The 22,878-nt window shown below is 36.9% G+C and overlaps 1 protein-coding gene across 18 annotated transcripts in view; it reads right to left on the bottom strand.

Moving 5' to 3' along the window:
- Nucleotides 1-3,222: 3,222 nt before the first annotated feature.
- The window catches only part of LOC139971895 (regulator of G-protein signaling 7-like), a 141,728-nt gene continuing 122,072 nt past the window's right edge, over nt 3,223-22,878 (bottom strand). For 4 of the 18 annotated variants that reach the window (XM_071978716.1, XM_071978718.1, XM_071978725.1 and 1 more), the window contains 5 exons: nt 19,821-19,895; nt 18,915-19,116; nt 15,875-15,895; nt 12,977-13,046; nt 3,223-8,412 (listed from right to left, as the gene is read on the bottom strand). In XM_071978716.1, coding sequence (XP_071834817.1) covers nt 12,984-13,046; nt 15,875-15,895; nt 18,915-19,116; nt 19,821-19,895 — 361 coding nt within the window. In that variant the 3' untranslated portion in view covers nt 3,223-8,412; nt 12,977-12,983. Of the gene's footprint in view, nt 8,413-12,309; nt 12,363-12,959; nt 13,047-15,874; nt 15,896-18,914; nt 19,117-19,820; nt 19,896-22,878 lie in introns of all 18 variants that reach the window. The other 14 variants (XR_011794522.1, XR_011794523.1, XR_011794520.1 and 11 more) reach the window with 14 other exon arrangements.

Genomic DNA, 22,878 nt, shown 5'->3' with positions numbered 1-22,878 from the left:
TTGTATTCTCCATGAAGTTGCATCTGAGTAGGATGCCTGCATGGGCAGATCCTGGTGGGACGCGTTATTTCCGGCGATCTGGGAGGTATATTTGCCAACAAATTTCTTGCTCGCTACGCGCGAACCCATGGTCGCGCTCTGCGCCCACGGATGCCTGTGATGCCACCTGGGCAACCGCGCTCTTCAAAAGCTTTATTTTAGCTATTACAATATTCTTGTTAGTCTATGTGGATAAATGATTGACAAATTCTTAAGAAAAAAGGCCTTTTCAGCCGAATTGCCCTGAAGACATCGGCCATCCTGCTGTTTACCAGATGCATTTACAAAATATGAAATTCATATCTTAACGACACAAAATGCTATGCGGAAGTTGATTTTGCCTAATGAGTGAAAAGTTTCAGCAATTTTGCTAAGCAATCATCTCCAGCCACCAGAAAATCCTTTAAGTTTAGGGATGAATATTTATCTGCAACTTTCCGAGCTAACCTACGCAAATCGACTTAGCTTTTATGATTTTGTAAAATATAAATATTTTTTATCATCATAGTCCATAACCCGATCTAGCTTCATAGGCGTAGGAGGCGGGGGAGGGGGGCTGCAGCCCCCAACCAAATATTTTTGTGAAAATTCGGGCAATATGCTGAGAATTTTTCGGGCACCTACAGATAGAAAAATAAATTGTAATGATGTAGCTAAAGGAAATCACTAGTTTTAAAAAAAAAAAAAAATATTCCTTGGTAGGCTAATTAAAATAAAGTTCTAAGCTTGCCCGACTAATTCGACATTTCTAATGTAAAAGCCATATGATATGAACATTAACATGTTGAACGCGCGCGGAGTGCGCGAAAAATTTTGGTTATATTTTTCGGCCAAGTCGTTATAGCTCCCCCCCCCCCCCCCCAATCAAATTGGGCTCCTACGCCTAGCTTTCATATATTTTGAGCATTGACTCTGAGGGTTAGTTGGGTCTTGTTTCCGTCCTCATGGAAGAACCTGGGTCGTGGGCCAAAAAAAGGTTGCGAACCGCGGTAGTAAGGGTTAAGTGAGGCGGGGCTTTAGCGGATGTAAGTTGCAGTTATACATTAACACGCAACTTATTTGAATACTGATGACCCTACTATTTGGTATTTTGTTAGCATATATTAGTAATCGGCCATCGTTTAGGATTTTGCGTGTGTTTGTGTGTGTGTGTGTTCGGTTACCATGGGCCTATTAATCGAGATTGTCCGTTTTGCAACGAAAAAATATTACCCAGCAGGCAAAACTAAATTATCCCGATTTTGTGAATGTTTTTGCGATGTTCAAAAATATGTTTTTACGCTACGCAGGCTAAAACTAGCCTATATACATGTATGATGTGTTAGTGTCACTATGAACGTTTCCGAAGCATATTAGTCACTATTTGCCTAGAATTTTTTGTTAAATGTAAACACGCAAGTTTTACATTGTACTTTAGAACTAGTGTATAATGCTGTTAATATGCCACCATCAGGTATGTTGCCCTAGAGCTTCAAAATCCAAAATTGCGGTGGCCCACTTTTCAGCCAAAGTAATATGGTAACCCAATTTGGACATGAAAAACTAACATCCATAATTAGGATTATAGATGGTTATTTGCAACTGAACCAGATCTGAAGAATTTACAACCAAGCCTAGGATTCTTTGTTGTTATGTGAGCCTATGCACACAGCAGTCCATCCATTGGAACATGGGTAAGAGACGTAGAGACAATAGTTGGAGCGTGGTTGGAGAAAATACTACTTCCCCCAGAAGTACTCCCACAGAATCTGCATAACGTTTTATTAATTGAATAGAAATATTGACACGCACAAACCTTTGCAGTTTTTAAGTCGTGAGGCCTTATGCAGAGATGCCAAGGTCAGATGTTTTTAGGCGGGTGAAAATTGTCTGGTGCTGTTGGTTACTTACACCAACTAAGCGGAGCGCCACCATGGGTTGGCGCGAAGCGTACAAGAAAATTTTGGGATCTTACGGCCCCTCAGATGGCCGGAAACATCACTTCCCGGGTCATCTAAGCTGAATCTATACTGTCTCAATCGTATAGGTAACGTTGCTTTCAGCCGGGCATATTTAGCACGATCGGCTTTGAGTAATTTCCGATCCTGGCAGTTCTGAGATAATTCGCATTTTGGTGTGATGAAATGAATTTCACGCTAGCAATGATACACTTTCACAGGAAAAACTCTGTGGGCCCACAATGCGGGAGATTCTTCAAAAATGCGGGAGTTTTTTGGAAAATGCGGGAGATTCGGACAGGTGGGCGGGTGAGCGGGAGACGACCCGAAAATGCGGGTGACACCCGCCCAAAGCGGGTGACTTGGCAGCACTGCTTATGTTATGAAATAGCATGAGGGATACCACACTGGTCACCTATTTCAATCAAAGCACCATTAATAACCCTAACCCTACCCATCTACTCCTCTCTAGGACCAAATGTTATATACGCCGTTGCACATAGTTTGATGATCAGGTGAATGGGTGTAGCAGGTAAGGGTGATCATATATCTCCAAGTATTCCTTAAACATGTCCTCTCTTTGCTATCTAACATGATAGGTTGAGTAGATGTTCAAACTTTTTTTGGGGAAAACCCTGATCTTTTAGGTAGTTTTGACAGAGTTGTAAATTAAGACCCAAGGAAACACTTTCTGGATGGAGACCTGGCCATCTCTCGACTGTACATTGACCATGTTTGCAAATTACCAACAGTCATTCAACAGTTCTGATCTCAAAAGGCTTGTTCACAATATTATTGTTAGATTATGGTTATCCCAATTGCAATCAACCCCCCCTCCATCCCCCCTAAAAAGGGAGGGTGAACCCCTCAACAGAAAACTCCTCCCCAGGCCACAATAATTCTTCCTCAGTCTATTCTTCCATATAAAATGTGGCAATGTTACTTGCAGGTTTATACTTCAGGAGTGTTAGCTCAGTGGTTAACGTTGGTGCCTTCCAATCATAAGGTCCCCGGCTCGAGTCACTCCAAGATTAATGTATGTCATCCAGTTACAGAGTTGTTGACAATTCATAATCATGGACGTTAAACTATACCAATCTAAGAAACTGACTTCGGTCAGCTTGCGGCTTTGATAAGCCAATGAGGCTTCTTTGCAAGTTCCTGCTTGCAGGAGGATCTAAATTACATACATACATAAATAAAACATACTTTGAAAGAAAGCTCAAAATAACTCCTTCTCGTAATATATGTTGCACACTCAAGTTTTTATTGCACCTTAGTAGCAAGCTGTACATGAGATGTGTACAGAAATACTCTACACCAATCTTTCTTTTTTCTTTTTTTTTTTCATAGAAAAATTTGTTCCTCCCCATTTTTTGCATGATAAATACATATTTTTATACAAGTGTTTACAGGTACATCACCTCTCTATATAATAATAATTTTTTTTTTTCGTACACAGTGCAAATATAAGTAAGAAAGCGACTCAAGGATGACGGTCCTAATAGGCGTTATTACAATCAGAATGGTGCAATGTGTTATTAACTAGATCTTATATTTAAACAATGAAACAAAATCACTCGTCTAAGTTTTACGTACTTCCTCTCTCATTTTTTTCAAATACTTTTCTCTTTCTCTCTCTCCACTCCCTTGTTCTCTTTTGTTATCCCTACCTCTTTTTCTGTTGAAAAAAAGGTACATTTGATTTAAAAAGGAATAGTTCAAGGTACTTATATCATAATAATAATAACAATAATAAATATTAATAATCATAAAATTTACAGAGAAATCTACCCTGGTCTCTCTGACGTCGCTTTCAAACCTGTTAACGTACCAACAGGTGTTCCAAGTTGAACCTTGGTTCTTAAGAATAATACGAATGTGAAATCTTCACCTAAAAAAGGTAGTTTAGACCTAGTTTTCCATTTTCCATAAACGTCCATTCCCTCGCTGATGAGAGAATGGCTCGTCGAACGTGGGATATCTGTGCTCATAACTCAAAGCAGTACAATTCTCTTCACATATTAACTGAAAACATTTATACAACCAATTCTATCACTCAATGTCTACTTTAACCATCTTCCTAACTACTGGTTGTCAAAACAGAATGAAATTAAAATGATAAAAAAAAAAGCCTGTAAAGACTTGATAATTTTGTCAAATCTGACCCATTTTTAGCGAGCCTGCAAGTGACCGTTATAAAAAATCGCAACGAAATGAGCTTTTTCAGACATAAAGCCAGCTATTTGAGCGGACTATGACAAGATAACAGGTAAAGGCAAATGCCTTCTTTGAAGGGGGCAGGTCAAATATGGTTATATATCATTATTCTTCAGTTCATTTTTAATTCTTAATTTCTTCTTATTATTATCTTCCAGTGTTATAGTAATATACTCATGAATGCTTAAAAGCCAATGTTGATGACAATCTTATATTTTAATTTAGTTAATAAGGACTTTACTGGTAACTGAAAGCACTGTTAACCTATGTCCCCCTATGGTCAATCTGCACTCGACACCCTCCCCCTCCCCCTCCCATGCCCACACCATCAACACCTGTGAACAAGATGCTACACTACAATATCGATTCAGCCTCAAACATTTGCTTCTAGTTGAAATCACACTTGAATTTGGTCACTTGAATTCCGTCAAATTTGCTCCCAAAAGTTGCATCAGTTTTAGATTAGACACAAACAAACACCCCACACCTCCATCTCAAATTCTTGAATCCATAAAAAAAAAATGGGGCAAAAAGAAAATGATGCATTGACAAATTTCTTTCCACTATTGAGAACAACATAAAAAATAGTATAAACATTTTTGAAAATGCTACATTAATTTTTAAATAATCTATAATTTACATGTTTTTTTAGGTTTTTTTTAAAGAGATTGCAATGAGACATTTCAACTGGACACCCTTTGCCCCCCCCCCCCCCCTTCCCCTGACAAAAGAAAAAGTTTTGACGATTTTCTCTTTTCCTTTTCTGACCCCTAAGATCTGATATCTTGAATAATTTAATGATGCCAGAGCTTCAAAGAATATTGTAAAATTTGATCATAAACTAAAACAGATTCATACATACTACACAAGATGCTTAGCCATAGGTCACAAGTCAAGTTTACATCTTAAAACTCAAATGAAAAACCAAAATCTTGAGAAAAAAAAAATAAGAAAAAAAAATACTTTTTTCCATCTGACTCTCCACTCACTTGGGAACAGTTAAATTGGCACTGACTAAACAATCTTAGTCTGAATTCAGTTGTACTCCTATTATTTCTTTGATTTAAAAGTAATTTAACTTAACGGATTTTGCTTCCGTTTTTACAACATTATCGTAACCTATTTTCACAAGCTCTGTGTACACCTCTCTGTGTACATCCAAACTCCTGCAAATGTTTTTTCGCATCTGAAATATTTCACTTCTGGCGTTCCACAAATAGTTTTAAGGTAGATTCTTCTTCTTCCTCCAATCGTGCGTCCTGAGTTAATGTAAACACGTATTGATACTTTTCTTCTGAGATCCCATTGATAAATAGTTTACTAAGCCTGCTAGTTCTATTTTACAGACTTCTTTTCTTCTTCTTCTTCGTCTTCTTCTTCTTCTTCTTGTTCTCTACTTGTCCTTCTTCCGTGCATCCGCTTTGGTCCATAAATGTCTTCACTGTCTTAAGACCTTCAAATAACTTTAAAATTCCTTGAAAATAGTTTTCATCTGATAGATGGCACTTTCTGAGTTTGCTTCAAAATCTGTTCAATAGAATAGGCTGGCTTTCATCTATAACCTTTCTTCCCCCCCTGGTGGATGGAATGCTATTCCAAACATCTCAGGAGAGGTGTTGATGTCAACATGTTTCTATTGTTTTATATCACCTGTCCATGTTCTTGTGCTCTTGTCCACAACTTGGAAAACATTCACCATCTGTTTGCAATTTATTACTACCTAAAACACACTGATTTACATACAAGGCTTAACAAACCAGACAGGAAATGCTACCTTGTTTGGTCAACTCCGGGGGAGGGGGGGGTGGCATTCATCTGGAAGAGAAACAACTCTGCACAACAGAATGGTTTTCTGTCCTCAGTGAACTGATTTATTAGTAAACTCTTAAGTGAATTGATGCTAAGACTTTGCACAGCTAGGTTTTAATCAGTGTTAATGCATCCTAGACCATTGGCGAAGATTGTAACTACATAATATTCTGCCAGGCGAGAAAGAGAGGGAGGATATAAAACAAATGTTCCTTTTTAATTATGCAATGTACTTCCAGACTATAATGCCATTGTTTTTATTGTTTTTTCTTAGTAAACATACAGCTTCCAGGCTGTCTGCAAGGTTATATTCTTTCCAAATCTTGTGAACTTAGTGGAAGGATCAACAATTCTTAACGTTGATGTACGACTTTCTGGAGATGCAAACCAAAGGTCCTTTTTTTGCTGTCTACCATTCTTGGAAAAGAAAGAAACTGCTCAAGGAAAATTTATTCCACAAGTGGGGAGTGTTTTCCATCGTTCAGCTCTGTATCATACAATCAATCAATCAATCAAACAAACAGAAACCACTACAACTTGTAAGTGTAACAGTAATGCTGGAGTTTGGGGATTAATTATTCGAGCATAACCTTCCTTGTCGCCGTGTTCGCCGTATCTACAGCAGTCACGACAGGGAGCCAGAAGACTCAATGGTGTTCTGAGGTAAGGCTTAGCAGCTACAGGGTGGATGACAGACCTTATGCCAGACTGATTCACAGACAGACAAAACAACTTGATCTGTTCCTATGTTTCCACTACTGTTCTAGTATGCACCTCGTTGTACCAAATATGCATCACCAGTGAACAGTGACATCAACTGTGCATATCTGCTATAGACATACATAGTCCCATAGAATCACTTAAGAAGTTTGAAAACAGTTTAAGTGATTCTTATGCCAATCATAACTGTCTTCTATAACGTGCAGTGTTTGCTCTATCAAGTTTTGTTAAAAATTCAAATAAAGAGGCTAGAACCAACTTCCTGAATAACCAAGATGACAAAGTTTTTGGGAATTTTACAATGTTTACTATGTATGATTCTATCAAGGCTAGGAGACTTGCCTGGGAACAGCTCACCAGATATAAAATTAAAGAAACTTAAAAACCCATTAAGTTAAGAAAGTAAATAATTTTTTTGGCAGTACTAATAATATTGAAGATACAACAACCTCCCCACTGAGCCTGACACGGTATTGCTTACTTTGTGTAATTACCACATATAACCACTAACCCTTAGTTCCAAGGTTCAAATGAAGGGAGCATACCAATAAAACAGAAGAAGAAACTACACATCCTGGGATGTCATCATTAAAATTGAAAAAATGTCAGTAATTACATTAATTAACAATGTACCCTGTGTACTTTGAAACCACTGGACGAAAACAAAATGAATGACTTTACGATAATGTGGTTTATCAAACAATCAAACTATCTAAATCAAACATTTGCCCAGAAATTTAATGCCATTCTCCCTCGATTTTAGAACTCACTAATCCTTCCCTAATTACTCTTTGCAACCCTCCTCACCTCTCCCCTACCCCTTCCATCTCCATAATATAATGGACTCTTCTAAAGATACTTGCTGGATCTAGAGAAACTTATTAATCCATTCACATGTGCTATGATAATGTATGTTATTTTACCTAGCTCGTAGCTCTGATACTAACTCAGGTATACTTACAACTGCTAAACAGAGCTAAAAGGTCTAACCCTTGGCAGTCACTATATTAGAGCATTTTAAGGCAGTAAGTTTAAAGTTATAAATTTTCAACTAGATCTTTCCAAGGAAATGCAGTCCTGTGACAATGAGCCATGGTATTTATAATAATATAACTTGAAAATAATACTTTATTGTGCTTTTTTGTAACTATATATTAATGTTTTTTTGTTTGTTTTTGTTTGGCTTTTTTATTAATCCACGACTGAGTAATATTGGCAAGTCTGCTCGCTAAGTCTAATAATAAATTAATGCCCGATGGACAAAACACCTGACCCCAGGCCAAATGGGAATTTGTGTCCCAAAACACTGGAGCCCAGGTCAAATGGGACTTTGGGCCCCAAAACACATGAGCCTAAGTCATATGGGTAATCGGATATACTGCACTAGTCCTGTGGGTATAAACGACTGGTAAATACCACTGTCAACTATGTGCACGACAGTGTGCAAAACTTCAACATGGTTTGCGAGAATGTACAGCTCTTTGAGGCAACAGATTTCCTTGGGAGGAAAAAATTGTCCACTTGCGGAGGGAACCACTTTGGATCTGTTTTATGAAATGCCTACACTGTCCGTGACGAGTTCTCCGGGAGGTTGCAAGGAAACGAGATGTCCTGAATCCAGCAAAAGATGATAATACCCAGCCTAAGCCAAATGGAGATTAGTTAGATGGTGAAGTAATTTGGAAGGCTGCAAGAAAAGAGAAGAGAAATTGAATTAGAAAATTGGTTTATATCTGGTACATGAAATGTGGTCTATCTACTGAAAGTCATGCATAGTGATTCAAATATTCTATCTTATATGATTCACTTGCACAGCAATTCCAACATGTTTCTTGGTCTTCTATCGTGAACTTCCACTAACATATTTATAGTTAGAAAAACACTGTACATAAAGCACCACCATACTAAACACAGTACTGTATCGAAAATTTGTAATGACTCTGTAAAACCCCCTGCCATCCCCTCACATTCCCTCCTAACACCATACCTCCCCACACCACCCACCCCCCCCCAAAAAAAAACACACCTTTTCCATAACACCAAAGAACAAAGTTGTTTGTTTACACATTTTGTTATTTGACATCACATTTTTGAGTGGGTATGAGAAGACCTGAAAACAGGTTTAAAATAAACGCTTGCCAAGTATGTGTTTGCAGTGCAGCATTTTCTTACAGAACGAGACGTATACCTATGGAATGGTCATACATAAGCTTTTTGTAGGGTTGGAGAACAATGTAAGCGGACCTTGTGTCACTGAGTGAGTTAACTAACTAACAGTGAGTTAACTAAAACAATTGTTGTGAGTCTGAAGAAATCATTGGCAAAAGCCTTCAATTTCATAGGGATCACAAGTACCTGTTCTCAATGAAAAATTAGTCAACTTTCTCTTTGCAACTCGTTTCAACAAAATGACAGCAGCAAATAGCCAAACAACTCAAATGCAACTGACTTCGGTTTTTTTACAGGACAAGGTGAACAGATATGACAATCGAAGAGCTACAAACAGTTTATTTAACCTAACAAAGGGCTGCGACACTGGTCAATGAACTCGCAAAGAAATTAGGCTTACTCCTGGATCGAATATACCTGGATGATATGTTATAGATACACCAAGTCCTTGTGTAACAAGTCTGATGATTTATGGGGTGACGTATTTGAAGCATACCAGCAACCGGAATCCCCTCGCCACCAAAGACAAATAAACACATATTCGATTTTGTTTCCTTTCCAACATGTAGTGCTTTCAAGCAGATCTAGTGTAAGAACTCAGTTTCCATCACAAATAGACTCGACTAAGTTGTTGCTAGGTGCAATTATTTACAGTTGTAATAAGGATCAGACCCCTAAACGATCACTTTCCTTTGAGGGATCATCTCCTTAACTGGATCATCTTCCACTAGTACTAATCCACCACTGCTGGTCATTTCATGCCACAATGGCCTACAAATCCTATTTGGACCCGCATCATGTGAACAGCATTGGAAACAATTCTCTATTTTGGATTGAATTCCTATTTATCTCACATTTGTTTTTATAACCTGCTGTAGATTAAGATTGATATTCATTCTTCTGGTCTCTGAGAAAGTGAAGTGTAAGAGGCAAGGTATTGGAGGGAGGTAAGGAGGGTACTGATAGAAGGCAGTGGCGGAACGTCCATACAGTCAGGGGGGCGGATGCCCCCCCTGACGGACTCAAATGGACTGCTGGCGCCCTTTTCAGCTTTTTACCGCGATTATTTACTTTTTTATTGCGCTCTCATCTACCTATTGACATTTGTCACATTTTGTTGGCGATGACACCTATTTATTCTTCGTTTATATGCAAATTAGCAAGGCTAGGAAAGGGTCATTTCCGGTGATCTAGGAAGTATCTTTACTCAAAAAATGTCTGTACGCTCCGCGCCAACCTGTGGTGGCGCTCTGCTTAGATAGTGTTGAAAGTGCCCCTACAAGCCATTCTCGCCCCCCTTGACCAATACCTCTAGCTCCGCCACTGATAGAAGGTGTTCATATTTTAATGGCCTCACTGATGGGAATACACCAAATTATTGAATATCATAAGGAAGTCATAGTTACCATGCAGTTAGCCTCTGGTGTAAATCCTGCTAGGGATCACAAGGGTCAGAGCCTCTAACTTTAATATATAAAGTAGCTTAAGAAGTTATCTAAGAAAAATATGCACTTGCCCCAAAAGTACCACCCCAAAAAAAGATGATATTTGGTAAATACAAAAATGATTCTTTTATCATTTACATGGAAAAAAAAAGAGCTGATATTTGGTAAAAAAAAAAAGAAGATGTTTCTTGATCTCTTACATGAAAGATAGTAACATGTTTGTTTTGCCAAAACCCCATCTTATAACAAAAGTAAAATAACAAAACAGTGAAATAATGAAAATAATTTTTCTACGAAAACTACCAGCATGATGACCCCAAATAAATATCTTCCTTCTTCAATATACCAAATGCTTTCCCATCACAAGAATTTTGTTTATGATGCACAACAAAAGAAAACCCAATACCTTTACATCCTAAATAAAGTGAATATTGACAGACAAGCCACAACAAAAAGGCCATTTTCAAGTACTTATCATGTATGTTTTGTATCAGTTACGGGTAATAATTTATTGTTCAAATTTTGTGTACTAGCAGCTTTGTAATCTCTGAATATTATCTCAGATTTGTAAAATACTATGGATCCTTTTGTTAAAATATTTTTTTTATTTATTTTATTATTATTGTCATCTTTAAATGAGGGTAGTCCTGCTCATTGCAGAAGCACTGCTTTCCAGAGGAGCCCTCAATGATAATAAATAAACTGCTACACATCTTCCAAAATTTATGAGATTTTAAGATACATGCCAAAGGTACATTGAAAACTGCACATCCTCTTAAAGTGATGAAATATAAAAATCGCAATAAAGTTAAATTATGGTAACAATTTACCTATATTCATAAATAGACTTGACTTTAATAGGGTCACATGTAAAATGACTACAAATGACAGTTATCTTACCATTCCAAGTCAACTGTAAATAGGTATGCTTTTAAGTTCATGTTTAAGAAGTTAAACTTTCAGAGGTAACATGTGAATGGCTCAAAGTTATCTATCTTAGTTTAAGAAGTTACCTTTCATATAGGTAACATAACTTGTATAAATGGGTGCACTTGACTGGAAACTAATACACACAATAAACAATTCATATTGTTAAGCTTGTGCAAGCACATGGATGTTACTGAGTGTTACTACAAGGAGTAATAAAATAGATTTATTTTGATGTTAGGACACACAAACTAAACTTTGGCTCTGCATTAATAATAATGACAGTTTGCTGAAGATGGTTCAGTTCATGTAAGAGACGTAAGGTGGGGTAGTGAAACTTGTGGTGGTGGTGGTGGTGTTACTTGTATGTGTGAGTGTGAGTGAGAAAAGTTCATTTCAAATTTGTTTTTCTTTCTCCTGCCTCCTTTTGAAGGTCAGAGATCAAAGTTATTCAATTCTTAATCGCGATGTATAGGAAAACGTTTCAGACATTATTTGTAACTGAAGGCTGATCATAAGGGTAACACAGATCATATTCGTGTGTATCAAACAAACAGTGGCAATTTCATCATATGCTTCCAAAACGACAGAACTTGTTACTTCCATGTAAAATGACATGTTCTACACAATTCAAGATATTAACCTTTTTTTCACCCTTTTTTCTTTTGTGGCACAATTTTGAGAAGAATTTAAACAAGCATTCTGCATCATATCACTTGTCAAAGACGATAAAAGTTCTCTCCCAAGATAGATTTCTCTTTGATTAAAGACAATTGGAGAGCATTGTTACAGAGTTGGCAGATTGCCACATTACAAATATAATGTAATGTACAACAGGCAATTAACATATCAGACTAATCATCATGAAGCCTAAAACTCAAGAACCCTAAGCTGCTTTGTATATGAGTGAAGACATGCAACGCCATCGTGCAAACATGAAATGTAGCATTCATTATACTTAAAAACACACACGAAACAAAATGTAATGTAATCTGACTAAAACAGTCTGTTACAATGATAAGCTCAAGTTGTTAACAACATACATTTACCGTGCAACATCCATGGAGGCTGATGACTTTAATCACAGGCCTTTTCTCTGAATCAAAGATTTATAAAGATATTTTATTCAATTTTCCTTACATAAAGCTTGATTCACGAGATCTAGTAAGCCAGGAATTTCTTCAGTTAAAAGGGGGAAAAAAGAGGGTAGAATGAGAATGGAAAGGGGGGGAGGAGGGGAGGAGGAGGGTGGGGGAATGGAAGGACATGAGGAGTAGAGGTATAATACGAGCTGATCTATTGTAACACTGCAATTCAGAATGTTTGACTTTAAAAGCTGAGCTGAGCCATTACAGTAAACTGAAACTGTATATTCAGTTATGTTTCCAACATACATGTCAAAATAAACTGGGAAGGAGGTGAGCTTGTCAGAAAACTTGAAGACAAGGGTGGAAAAGTTGTGGATATGCCCTTAATTGTTGTCAATGATGTGGTGCCAACCATCAACTTTGTACCTTGTATTAAAACCTAAACCAATGACTTTCCATATAAAAAAAAACTCTCAAATTAAACACATAGGTGAATAAAGACCATGACAACACGCATGCAAAACATGTAAAATATGAAGAAGCATGGGTGACGTTCAAAGGAAAGAAATGAAAATTGAAGAGAATAAAAGAGAAAGTTCTTTTACATTCAGGAAGCACGTACAAGAATGCTATTTGTCCAGCGTGTCCAGTTTGGTGGCCAAACTAGGGAGCTTAGGTATCAAAGATTTGGTCTATAATGTGGAAAAAAATACGAAGAAGAAAAAATGTCAAGACTACTTTCAGCCCAATCAGTTAGACAGATTATAAGCCTGAGCAGAATCATTTTTCTTCCCTCTGTAATATGAATTTCAAAGCAGTGACAGCAGAAAAAAAGCTCTTTTGCAGAAGCAATGTGACCGTTTGGCAATGGAACGGTCGATGGACAAGTTCAAATTCTTTCAAGGCAATTAATTTTTCATGTAAAGAAAAACAAAAATTTGAAGAGCATATTTCTTTCACGCATGTTTTGCTGTAATTTAAGGGGTTGTAAGGACCACCTTGATTTTTTTCCATTGACTCCATCGAGAAGCGAATTTTTTTTAAATTTTTTTAGTAGAGTTTAATAAAGTAAAATCAACCATGTAGAATGAGGAGGATACGATTGAAACAACAACGTCAACATTTTGTTTATAAAAATCACACCTACGGATTATAATGAGAGAATATATACGACTGGCATTCACATACTTTAATTGGATGCAAAATTAGTTAGTACAGAGTCAGCCTTGCAGAGCTGCTCTCAAAGTTCAATGAATATGCATGATGCATGTAACATAGATGTTCCATACCGCGAAGCATTCATAAATATTGGGAAAATGTAGGCTGCAAGCTAGTGCGACAAAATATTATGTGAAGTCGGGCTAGGAGTCTGCATAACTGATATCTTATAATATGACGAATGAAAGACAAATTCTCCCCTCCTACTCCCCTCCCCCTCCCCCCACTGTCACATTGCATTAACTTTTTAAAGGTCAAAGTTCATTTGTATTACCATGAATATGCAGGAGGATCGAAAGAAACTGCTATTTTAACACCTCATTTTCGTTGCCAATCACAAGAGCACTTTTTCAAATTATCTGTTAATTCTTTACTCTTTTCTTCATATCTGGCCAATAACCTGGACTGTTACTATCTTTAGAAAAGCATTTATGGAACCTTTCAAACAGTTTTAGTCAGTTAAACTTTGTGGACAACACAGATGAAACTTTGGGTACACAAACAGGAGTATTGCCATATTTTATTGAAAATTAGAGCAGAAAAGAGAAGAAAGGATATGACCCCTGCTGAGGGTCAACAGCAGCAGAATAATTATTGCCCATTATGGGCCTACCATTACCCATGCTGAGGGGTCAACAGTTGAATAGTTTTTGCCCATTATGGGCCTAGGATGACCCTCTGACAATGAAATAGTGGGAAGTTGCCACCCTCCTGAACTGACCAAAAATGCAAACAATCTTGAAGTTTAAACTGAGGTAAGATGGCACCTGTCAAAATTTGGATCAATTTCTGTTTTTTGACTCCTAGCCCTCCTACAAAATAATAGTTTGCCTCTGAGCAAGAAATGATTGCTATTGATTATAAATGTATATAAAAGCCAAACTGAAGCAATTTATATCAAGCTTTGATTATATGTATATATATATATTGATAATGAAAGAATAACGCAGCAGCAGCAGTGGTACACTTATTAAAAAATCAATCTCGTTGCGATGGAAGATGCAGCCAAGCAATGGACGATATGTGGATGGTTTTCATCTACAAAACAAAATTCTTGAAAGCTAAAAAAGAATGGCAAGATTATCCATGTCATGATGTATAAAAATGGGTTTCTTTTAGCTGAAACTTTGTTTAGCTGCTGAGTGATACTGTTTAAACATGGTCAGAAATTGGTCACAACTTTTTGTTTCCCTTCAGTACAGATGAGGTTAAACTAAGGTTTCATCATGTCCCTCCAACATCAACAGCCTCATCATCTTCATAACAGACTGAGCAACGATAACTCTCCTAACACCTTGCGACAATCGTTATTAAACTACAAAACAAGATATTTGTTTCTCTTGAAATGAACAGGCTTGTTTTTTTCATATGGTTCTACTCAACTCAAACTAAACGTTTCTTAGACCTTGGGATCTATTCAGGCAGGTAGGTATCACATTATTTCATGAGGTTCATCTGATCATATTCCAAACAGGATTGCTCTCCTGATAACGTATCAATTTAAACATATGTTAAACTAAAGACCACCCTCGTACCTGTCACCACAACCTTGGGACCAGCAAATCTAAAGGACACAATCGCACACGAGGGAATGAGTCACAAAAACAACTTTGAAATATTATCTGGATAAACTAGTACTATTGCTATTGACCGGAGTCCAGCTAGTATTTAAAAACAATATCTGAGGGGTTGTACCTGATGAACAGATGAAAGCAATATTTCACTTGAAGGAATACTGGAGTCTCAAGTTCCAACAATATAATGCTGAGTATATTCAAAGTTCATGGATGTTATTTGTTGTTTCCATAGCTTGTCAAGACTATTGAGCTAATGAAATACTGATGTTTGTCCATTTCACGATAAAGCACATTGTGCATGTTATGTATGGACTAATTTTCTCACCATTCTTTGTAATTACACAGGATAGTTTGATCTCATTAACAAACTTTTATCCAGTCTTTCATGCCATGCCATTAATGCTGATGATTTGATTTTGGGCGTGCCATATTTATTTTGGGCATCAATCAACCTAAAACAAAAGCAATTAATTGTGACGGTCCTGTGCGACATCACGCATATTATGACACAACAAATAAAATGTCAATATTTTGCCCAGCAATGGAACATGTGGTGAGGATGGGCATTTACCCAGTTTTAACTACTTTTTCTTCCTTTTTTTTTATTACACTGTATATCTAAAATATCTCTGGCACTTGAGTCCTCAGTATTACTTCAACACTCATCAAAAGAAAAGATGAAAAAATGAGACATTAAAATAGAGAATACGTGGGTGCTAGATTACCTTTTCCCAGTTACTGAGGCACTGTGATAAGATGATTGAAAGAGAAAGAAGAGAGAGAGAGAAAGAAAGATGACGAAAAAAGTGAGAAAAGGTGAGGCGTGACCAGAGAGAAACTCATGCAAAGTGATGTATGGAAAATTTTGCAAAAACATGAGTGCAATCATCCAAATGAGAATAAGATTAGATCTCTTTCTCTCTCATTTAAATATGGGCATGAATTTAATGATGTCATAACTCCTGCAGATAAACGATTCTCAAGTACTTGGCAAATGAACTCATTTTGTCATAGCGGCTAGTACCTTCTTTGTGCCACAGTATGTCAAAATTGAGAGATTTATTAAGGAAGAACAGAATATTTCCGCTCAGCTCGGATTATTCTCTCTCTCCTTTTGAGTTCCTCATACTTCAGCTATGTCACATGTGATTTAGCAAAATTCCTTGGGAACCTGAAAGCGTAAATTTATGTTATTAGAATATGATGTTGGTTAAATACAAAAGGGTAAGAGAAAAAAAAAACAATTGGTCTAAGTTGTCCTGCTAAAATTGACAGCCTCTTGGTACCAAAATATTTGCTGATGCTGTAGAAACACTTTTAAGTACCAGAGAATTCAAACAGAAACTATCATCAATTATTTAAAACTAGGAAAACCTGTTTCATCACGTCTATTTGTATGTTTTTTAAAGCAAGATTTGTCACTCTACTTTCCTTTTTCCTTTTGGTGCATTGACATCACTTGGAGGACAGATGATGAGAATTGGGGCTTAATAATGTCCACAGAGTTGACTGAATTTTACGAGGGTCCTGGACCAGTGTAAAATTAATTTCTCTTCACACTGAGACCTAGTCGACCGAAAGAGACCGTTTTAAATCTGGACCAAACCATTCGGTGGGCAAACATCTGCTTAGGCATTGGTTGAATTGATTTGAACATTTCTACTGACAAGGCACAAGTTTACTTTGTTTAATTGAAATTGATCAAATGTTCAGAAACACACTTCACTTCCCTTTAATACTATACTAAACTTTTTGAAAGTTCAACTAGAGATTTTAGAGGTAGGTGAATGAAGTGTGAAAAAGTGCAATGAATGATGCAGTGACGCAAGGAGAATAAGAAAAGAGAAATTTTGCCATTCGAGGGCAGCCCAGTCATGCAAATGAGGTCAAAGGTCACCAGGCATTACTTGCAAAAAGATTTAGATATGATTAAAAATGATAAAACACTTATGAATGGTAAGAAACAAGGCTGCATGTTATGGCTCGCATGCGAGTAGCAAATTTTAAGACTGCAGCTCTTTGCAAATTTTTTTTTTGGCCCCATCTTTTCATTAATTTTAAAAGCGGAAAGCATTTTGTCTACTTGCGGTATGCACCATTCAACCGGAGTTAAAATGGCTGCCTATTATTACAGACTTGAATTGCCTATATATAGGCTTGAAGAATTTGTCATAGAAATATTGCAATTAACCATTGCATTTTGTACTGAGGTGAATTACTTTAAAATAAAACGAGTTCCAAATGTTTCTTTCCCTCTCTCCGCAATAAAAAGTGGCAATTGTAATGTTTTGAAGAGTTCTGAAATGTTCATGTGGGGAGCAAATTATATTAAACACCTCATCCCGATAAAGCATTGCACTAATTTTGAGAATAACTGCACCAATGTACATTTCAAAAATTTTCAACCGCTTGTACTAACTAGGAAATGGATTGTATCACGGATGACCAAACTGTACACAAAACCTACTATCCTTTATGCTTCATTTTTTTCATGCCGGGTGTAAAGCATCAACTTTCCTGGAGTCGTAAATTTGAGATTTTTTTCTTCAATCACAATTTGGAAACTGATATTAAAATGTCATGAAATTGGTAGTTCTTTGTTACTGAATTAACACTGTTTGTAGGTCTGGATTTACTGCATATGTGAGATCAGCCAATCAATGTCCTGATACAGATTGGGTGACTTTAGGTTTTTGTCCTCTCTTTCTAGAGGATAGTATAGATACTCATGAGCTTGATTGGAATGATAAAAAGAAATTAAAACAGGATTTTCATTAATCTATTATATTTACTTGATGCCAGATATACCCCAACCCCCCCCCCACCCTCCAGAAGGATTATAAAATTGTTGTAGCACTGTCAAAATGCTCTCCACGCAGGTTAAATTTTATTGATGAAATGCTGACATCATAGAACGATTTCCAAACTTGGTTTGATTGTGAACCTACCACCTGTAATTGTCAAAGATATTATAACTAAAACAAGTCGTCCAAACAGTTTTTAAGAAGATCACTTAGAAATTCCGGATAAAAGAGGAAAGCCTTATTTACAGACCAATAGTACACCACTGTTTGATACTCAGGAGTAACAGTAATATCACATATTCTGATTGTTTACCAAATTCTAACAGTAATAAAATATTAGCTTTATTATCTTTAATATCATACTCCAATCAAGAAATCAAATCTTGATATTGAATTACTGAAAGAAGTTATCCACCAGTTACCAATCCCACAATTTTTGTCTTAACTGATGCTAGCGTGTAGTTCTAACAACGGTTTCTCCATGTTTTCAGATCTTGTTAATGAGTACCAATCAGTTTTAATACTGTCTGCATTATAGTTATGATATTCTCCACCAAAGCTCTAAACCTAAATCAAGTTACTTAACATGGATGTACAGTCTGAGGTTTACCATCGTGACTACCTTTAACGTGTAGTTAAGGCGGCTCAGAAATGATGAAGACTGCCAATTAATTACATGATTTCAGCATTGGAAGCTGTAAAATTATCAATTAATCAAAGCCATTAAACCTTGTCTGTTTTGTGGATGTTAACGATTAGATTTCAGACTACTAAAGAGGACTTGAAATGACTCGAAATGACTCAATACCATTTGGATTTCACATATGACTTAAACACTCTGTAATAATTAACATCTGAATCCAGGTGTACAACTTTCATTGAAGGTACCATATTAGCTTGTGGCTAGAGTCAGAGAACAGACTGTTGGGAGGGGGTATGTGGGGGGGACCTAGAATCTTACCTTTTTCTTTGGGTTGAGTAACTCCTTGTACTGTTCTGATTTGAGGAACCGCTTATAGCTGTCGTTTCTCATCAGTTGGTAGATGTGGTCCTGTGCATGATCGAATGTGTCGCGTCCTGGGGTCTGCATATTTTTCCTTGTCACTTCTAGTGTCTTGGAATCTATGTTGATTGGACAGTGAGACTCCTCCGAGAAAAATTCCCTATGTCAGATAGAGAGGTTTTTGTAAATTGTAAATTTATGAAGAAAATGAATAATATGAGATTGACAGAGCTGTCAGTGAGATTCTGTTAACAGAAAGTGTGACAGGATGATTACTTTAGTGTGACCCAAACATCTTGCAGTCAGAGAGAGGCCCAAAATGTATATATGTTAAAAGTCGGAGGGTTATGTAACATCTGACACACAACATGTAGGGAAAAAAATTGGTCTAGTACTTTGGTCTTTAGTGCTTGGTCCATTGCTGTGATATGAAAGTCTGAATTTTTTCACTTTGGCTGGAGAAAGAACAATGGCCAAATATATTAGTAATGACTCAAAATTGCCAAGCATTTGCTTACATTGTAGTTTTCTAATAATTGTCCTTCACCAAAGATTCCTACATATCTTAAAAACTGGGAAACTTTTCACCCTCTTCCTATGTCACTAAGACATCAACATTTGCTAAAGCAGAGTTGTGGACAAAAGACTGTCCCTCCTGATCGGTCACTTCCCAATTGACCATTCATAGACAATCTTTAAAGCAGATATTAAAGTAGATGTTAACCATAGATGAAGATCAACGATGATGGTTGCATTTGCTACTCTTTGCTTCTCTTTTTGTCATCACTTGAGATGCCTTTAGTAACGTACCTCACCAATACCTCTACAATTTTCGTTGCTAAGGTGACGATGTATGATACTTACTTGAATATTTCGATAGCTTTTTGGGGCACTTTACTTAGAGAAGCATTCTTTAAGTCTTGACATGCAATCCAGAACCTAGAGGAGACAATAAGAGACAAAATACATTGATGAAAATTAAACATGTTAATGCATGGATATCATCTCATGACAAGCAAATGTAATTTATATGAGCAGTTGTGTAGCCATCAGTGTAGCAACAAGAAGAGTGTTTCTTTCACCTCCCGGCCCCAAAAGAAGGCTAGAAAGAGGCTACAAAGGAATATAAGGAGGAGCATATCAGGACCAAAAAGATGATAAAAGACAACCAAAAGAATGCCTAACAACCTTTTCTTAACTAAACTAAAACAAGTTTTGTATCGGTTTGGAATACATCTTTTGGGGATCAGGATGGTTCTGTGGCAAGGGGGGGGGGTAGGGGGCAGAGACATTTATAGCAAAGGTGCAAAACTGGGTCAAAACATGATTAAACCACTTGAATAAAATCACAAATGGCCAGGTACAACCCTTACATATGACAAACCTGACAAAAAGAATTCCACACCTTGTTACTAATTCATGGAAACAAAGAAAGAACAACCTGAGCAATAAAAGTTAAAGCTATGTTAGATATAATGCCACGTATGGGGAGCCTCATCACAAAAAAATCATGAAAAGTAAAAAAAATGAATTATTGGAAGCTGGTGAGTACGTAAGAACAGTGCAACAGCTCATCACTTGTACTTTACACCATGGTCCAAAGTGTAATCAGATTTAATGTCAAAGCCTTCGACAGTTTCACTACAAAAGTCCTTTTTTCCCCTTGTGTAATGTTAGCACATTTCTTATAACAATACTGTACCTTCCAGTGTCATAGATGATTTGAAGACAGGTAAAGAGAAACAAATTTCTTTTCATGTCATATGTTGTGATGCTAATTACATCCATGACTTATTAAACAAAAATTCACATCTTTGCCGTCCAGGAGAAGGTTCTTTCATTTCCTTCTGATATCATTTTATATCAACTTTTTCTTCCACTCAACAAAACCATAGATTACAATATTCCCTAAATAAATCCTAAAACATCCTAAAACTGCTGTATCAACAAAGTTGCTATAGGTCAATTCCCTCATGAATATTCATTTTTATAATGGTGAATATTGTGTAAATCCTCCATTTTGTCCATTTGAACATGAACTTTGACCAGGTAATTCATTACCTGACTTTGCCTTCTTGACTAATTCTAATTCAACTCGATGCAAGAAAAAACAAATTCCATCTTGGGCATTCATGACACTAAAAAGCGATAAAAAGATATAACACATATTCTATAGCCACAAGAGCTATCATAGAGTTTTTCATCTAATCTTGGTCTTCAGAAGCAAGCCATGTAATCAACTAATGGACCCAGGTGACAGGTAGCCTGCACCATCAATCACTGAACATATATCAGCACTAACTCACCAACACAGATAAGATTAAAGTGGTACAACAAGGACTGAAACTTATCAGCTCAAAATGTGATACCAGGCAACGGTCACAGAGAATCTGTTTATTGTATGTCATTCTCCATACCTCTTTTGTACAGGCTAGAGGAAATGAGAGTTGGGGGGGGGGGGAGGAGATAGGAGTGGGGAGTAGACTATGGAAGGGGGCAGGATGGAATTTAGAGGGGTGGTTCCAGAATAATTTTCTCCTAATATCATATCAATATTATATTTCAATAAATCTCAAAGATAATACCCAGGTCAGACCCAGGCTATTTACTGGCTGAATTCCAGTGGATTTCACGGTTTGCCAGTGGACTTTCATTTTCCTGCCAGTAGACACATGTTGATTAATTGTATTAATTCCAGGAAAAATGGCAGTAGAAAATGATTTATGGCAGCTAAAATTATGAAATTCTAAGTCTGCAAGTGTAGACTTTATTCATAGGCTATTTTTTGCATTGGGGTGTATGTAATATCTATATCACATAACTGGATTTATACTATAATCTGACTTAGAGATCAATGCAACAAAGACAGACTGGCTGATAATTCTAAACACTGCGTTATCGACAGTTCCCATCCAATACAGAAAAGTTTGTGTCTCATAAAATTTTAATGTTATCTCTTACTATGACACTTTCCAGCTTTAAATCTTTAATATTCCTTTACTTTTATAATCTTCCTAAATGTGATTCTGGAAGGACTTGACGTCACATATATTTAGAGGGTGGGGGGGGGGTTATCCTTATCCTACCCAGAACAGTTGAAGAATGATGATAAGCTGCAGATTGCCATAATTTCATAATGTCATAATTTCATTAACACAAAATGTAGTTATGTTAGCGTGCTTAATGTTAAGCCCAATGACATATATAATCTTCCAAGTAACATTCATGTTGATTGCATTACTATACTTCCTCTGTAGTGACTTCACAGTGATCTAGAACCGCCACAGACGCGCACAACCTTACATTGCTTTTCTCACACGTTCATGCAATGTACACTCTGCAGGGTTCTCTATCACACGCTTCTAATGTGCTCAGTGTAACAGCGGCGATAAATCATATCGTCTGCCTCTAGCACTCCAAATTTCTATGAAAACCAAAAAGGATTTCTGACACTGTGGCGATTAATTTTCTCGGTGGATTTATAGCTAGACTGCTAAGGATCTGATGAGTAATATTTCGCGAGAAAGAGAGACCAGAATAGTCAATAGCTGTAAAAAGAGCGTCTGTATTCCGAACGAAATTCGCAAGCCACAAGCTTCAAAGGGATAGATCAATCAAAGCTTACGTCAGTCAACATATTTTGATAAATCGTCTGGTATATTCGTAATAGCAAAAAGCATCGATGTGTATCGTAACATTGATGTTGCTTTAAACCACGTTTCTTCTGAGTGGCTATGTACTTCCGCTGTGTTGAGGTTTGCCGGAAGCATACTGAGTTATAGATAGGTGATCCATCCCACTAATGACCATAATGCTATGGGTGGTATATGCTATTAACAGAGATCATTGCTAGAGCATGTTATCTGCCATATCTGCAGAGGCACTAGATCACATGGACTCTGGCAGAAAGTGAAGTGGAGCA

Source organism: Apostichopus japonicus, chromosome 8 (assembly GCF_037975245.1).
Source record: "Apostichopus japonicus isolate 1M-3 chromosome 8, ASM3797524v1, whole genome shotgun sequence".
Classification (NCBI taxonomy): Eukaryota; Metazoa; Echinodermata; class Holothuroidea; order Aspidochirotida; family Stichopodidae; genus Apostichopus; species Apostichopus japonicus.
This window is presented reverse-complemented; position numbering and strand designations above follow the sequence as displayed.